We start from the raw sequence: 2,521 nt of genomic DNA, 5'->3' as shown, positions 1-2,521 counted from the left end.
CTGGAGCACGAGTCTGTCTTCACAGCCACAGGTACGCAGAGCTGCCTGCTGGCTCCCGGCAGCGAGAGCGGCTGGGTCTGGATCCGTGTGTCTTTGGCGAGCTGGAGCCTGCGCACCACTCCTCGGGACTGAGATTGAGACCTGCCACTAACCCAGTGCCGAAGATCAGTTCCAGGGTGGGGAAAGAGTTTGCCATTTTGAACTAGTAATAAGCATCATTTGGTTCAGCTTTGTATTGCCAGTTGCAAAGGAAAGGCCCTGGACCACTGAACACGCTGCGGGTGTAGTCTCTTGCTCCGAGCGGCTGCGTTGGCATGTTGTAAGCTGACGTACTCAGGAGAGGAAGGGTCAGCGCTGCCGGAACAGTGGCTGGCTGCCCCCCCCTCCCTGCTGGCAGAATTTTAATGGCAGTACTTGAACTGTATAACTGAGATGCCACGGCAGCGCTGCCTGCACACCGAGCTTCTCCAGCCACTGCCCAAGTGTCAGTTTTGCTGTAAAGATGAAGCTCATAAAAATGCACAGATCTCTCCAAAGATACTGTACACTATTCAGCGGGTTAAAAGCTGAGAAAATCTGTGATTAAAAAGTCGTTACAGTATTTGTACACACTGGGGATACGCTACAGAACCACGTGCCTCTAGAAAAGAGGTGAACTACGAACCACTTCCCTGCAACGCCACCACCTCTTATTCTGAAGGTGGTAGGAAAGGACAACACAGCCATCCGAAGCACTAGAACAGCACAGGAAAAACAAAACAAATGTGCATCCTTTTATTGAACATGTGAGATGAGCAAAATACAGTAAGAAAGAGCCAAAAAGATGTAAAGTTTTTTGTTTGCATCAAGTGACTACGCTTACAAAAGACTCAAGTAACGTGACGCGGGTGCAGTGATCGTTTGAGGCAAAGTGTCTCTTCAGCTGCTGGTTTGTCGTGCTAACCCGAGAGAGGCTGCTGCGTGCAAGGGGACGCTGCTGTGGCTGCTGCAGAACTCAGTATTCCATCACCTTCCCAGCTTAAGAGCACTGCACCGACAAAATAGTGTATCTGTTGTATCCAAGTATAAAGTGTGTAGCTTACAGTTTAGAAATCTATAGAAAAAGTTTGTTTTCCGTACAAAAACGTTGAAATTTCGTCAAGCACCGCAGAGAGTGGGGTAAGTGAGGATTGTCAGGCTGCTCTCTAAGTTGGCGGCGGCCCGTTGGTGTATAGCAGCATGGGGTAGAAAGAACGGGCGAAGTTGTTGGCCTGGGTGCAGCTGTAGTCCTTCTCCGAAGATGGAATCATGAAAGCCAGAAGTAAAAGCAGTAGAAAGAACAACTGCAGAGGTAAAGCTGCTCGCAGGACACGCAAAAAGAAGGAGGGAGACCGAGGAACTGCTTGACTAGGTTGTGGATGGCTTTCATCTCTGAAAAGGAAAAAAAAGAGAAAAAAGGTGGCAGATGAGAGTTTGAATTACACCATTTGTTTGAACTCCCTCTCCAGGGTTCACACCACCCTTCCACGCCGCAGGGCTGCATCTCTACAGGAAAATGCCCTGCACGTAACTTGAAAGCGAGCCAGCCCGTCCCGCGGGCAGCCAGCCGCGGTGTTGGGTTTACTGTTCTTCCTGATGAACAGTCATTCGCAACAGCTCGGGTCCGTGTGGTTCTGCCCTGTTTCCAGATGCAAACCTAACGCTTCCCAGGAGCCAAAAGGCCGCTCTGGATCTGTGCTGATGTAGAAAGGAAACACCATCCAGACTGGTCAGCTCTCCTCTGCCCTGGCAGGACCGAGACCTATCCACGGAACAGGCCCTAACGTAACGTGAAGTTCTACCTTCGTCCTTCCTGGTCCGTCTGTACTAAGTGGCTCTAATCGCTGTTTCTTTTTCCCAGGTACGCTGGTGGAATTAAAGCAAGATTTAATACTAAGATATTCCCCCATTTGGCACAGAAGGTATTTTCTCAAAAGCAAAGACCAGTCAAGGCTGCACATTGGTGCAGAGGTCCAGGAGTGCTAAGGGAAGCCATTCCCCACGGTGCAGCCCGCAGCTGGTGCAGCTGGAGGCGACGCTGCGGGTGGGCAGAGTCACCTCCACCTGCAGGTCAAGCGATGGGGAAGAGCTGCCCCGGCTCCTGCTGGCACTCAGCTCGCCTCTGCCGTTTTCACACTACTTCAAAGAGACGAGGCGAATACAAAATCGTACCTTGTGCTGCTGCTGTCTCTGCCATCTGCAGTTCTTACGCTGACCTGGTGAGAGAAACAGCTTTTAGTATGTGGGTTTCAGCAACTACAAGGAATTTCTCTTTCTCAGAACAGACAGCTGTAGACTTTAAAGTCCTGTTGTAAATTCTGTAATGAGGTACATGCATCCAGAAGGTAAAATGATTACGCCTCAGGAACTTTCAAGCTAAATGTGTCAAAATATGCTGTATGTTGACAGCAAAAGACTTGAAAAAAACACTTGCCTTCTTCGCAGCAGGGCTGGATTCCGCTGTGACCGGATTATAGCCTCCTGAGTCATCTGGATCTAGCAG

General features: G+C 50.0%; 1 protein-coding gene across 1 annotated transcript in view; it reads right to left on the bottom strand.

The window, feature by feature from the left end:
• Positions 1–1,184: 1,184 nt before the first annotated feature.
• LOC104496572 (nesprin-2-like) overlaps positions 1,185–2,521 on the bottom strand; it is a 35,941-nt gene continuing 34,604 nt past the window's right edge. The window contains exons 18-19 of the mRNA XM_010139709.1: positions 2,191–2,234; positions 1,185–1,410 (exon numbers count right to left, since the gene is read on the bottom strand). Coding sequence (XP_010138011.1) covers positions 1,185–1,410; positions 2,191–2,234 — 270 coding nt within the window. The remainder of the gene's footprint in view (positions 1,411–2,190; positions 2,235–2,521) is intronic.

This window comes from Buceros rhinoceros, unplaced genomic scaffold, assembly GCF_000710305.1.
Source record: "Buceros rhinoceros silvestris isolate BGI_N320 unplaced genomic scaffold, ASM71030v1 scaffold6047, whole genome shotgun sequence".
In the NCBI taxonomy this organism is placed as follows: domain Eukaryota; kingdom Metazoa; phylum Chordata; class Aves; order Bucerotiformes; family Bucerotidae; genus Buceros; species Buceros rhinoceros.
The sequence above is the reverse complement of the archived record's forward strand: the minus strand, read 5'-3'. Positions and strand labels throughout refer to the sequence as shown.